The 1,235-nt window shown below is 49.2% G+C and overlaps 1 protein-coding gene across 1 annotated transcript; it reads right to left on the bottom strand.

Annotated features, from left to right (window-relative positions):
- Window positions 1-26: 26 nt before the first annotated feature.
- LOC121939329 (reticulon-3-B-like) lies at window positions 27-887 on the bottom strand (the record flags this gene model as incomplete). The annotated part of the gene is made up of 3 exons (XM_042482371.1): window positions 27-321; window positions 417-486; window positions 744-887. Coding segments are annotated over 3 exons (315 nt in total), but the record flags the coding sequence as incomplete, so codon positions are not given.
- Between the last annotated feature and the right edge of the window lie 348 nt (window positions 888-1,235).

Below are 1,235 nucleotides of genomic sequence, written 5' to 3'. Positions count from 1 at the left end.
GAGAGTTCATCAAGAACATCGAGAGAGTTCATAAAGAACATCAAGAGAGTTCATCAAGAACATCGAGAGAGTTCATCAAGAACATCGAGGGAGTTCATCAAGAACATCGAGAGAGTTTAAGAAGAACATCGAGAGTTCATCAAGAACATCAAAAGATTTTGAAAAGAACTGTAAGAGTTCATAAAGAACATCAAGAGTTCATAGAGAACAACAAGAGAATTCAAGAAGAACACCAAGAGAGTTCATAAAGAACGCCACAGGGTTCTGTGTTTACCTTTTTCTTCTGGTAGATGAGGGGCGTGGTGAAGAAGATGATGTCAGCTGGAAAACAAACAAACAACAAAAGCATCAGTCTGATAAATTTTGATCTAAATCAATAAATCAGTAAATCGATCATTACAAACAAGAACACTGACCAAGGATCAGGATAGTGACTCCGTTAAAGATCGCTCCCACGTACGTCATCATCCACATGACACCGGCCAGCTAGAACATGAAGAGAACAGCTCAAACACTGAGAGAACAGCTGGAGCGTGCAGAGAACAGCTGGAGCGTGCAGAGAACAGCTGGAACGTGCAGAGAACAGCTGGAACGTGCAGAGAACAGCTGGAGCGTGCAGAGAACAGCTGGAGCGTGCAGAGAACAGCTGGAACATGCAGAGAACAGCTGGAGCGTGCAGAGAACAGCTGGAACATGCAGAGAACAGCTTGAACGTGCAGAGAACAGCTGGAACGTGTTCTCACCTTCAGAGAATCCACCAGATCTTCCACCAGCAGCAGCCTCCTGGTTTGACTGCTGAACCAGTTCAGATGAATCAGAGACTGATCAGCCAGGAGACGGACAGACTCAGAGGACACCGAGATGTCCCTGTCCAACAGGGACCTGATGGAGGAGGACAGAGGAGGTCAGAGAAGGACAGAGGAGGTCGGAGGAGGTCGGAGGAGGTCAGAGGAGGTCAGAGGAGGTCAGAGGAGGTCAGAGGAGGACAGAGGAGGTCAGAGAAGGACAGAGAAGGACAGAGAAGGACAGAGGAGGTCGGAGGAGGTCAGAGGAGGACAGAGAAGGACAGAGAAGGACAGAGGAGGTCAGAGGAGGACAGCGGAGGTCAGAGAAGGACAGAGAAGGACAGAGGAGGTCGGAGGAGGTCAGAGGAGGACAGAGAAGGACAGAGAAGGACAGAGGAGGTCAGAGGAGGACAGAGGAGGTCAGAGGAGGACAGAGGAGGATAGAGGAGG

The sequence above is a fragment of the Plectropomus leopardus genome, unplaced genomic scaffold (assembly GCF_008729295.1).
Source record: "Plectropomus leopardus isolate mb unplaced genomic scaffold, YSFRI_Pleo_2.0 unplaced_scaffold4550, whole genome shotgun sequence".
Lineage (NCBI taxonomy): Eukaryota > Metazoa > Chordata > Actinopteri > Perciformes > Serranidae > Plectropomus > Plectropomus leopardus.
The sequence above is the reverse complement of the archived record's forward strand: the minus strand, read 5'-3'. Positions and strand labels throughout refer to the sequence as shown.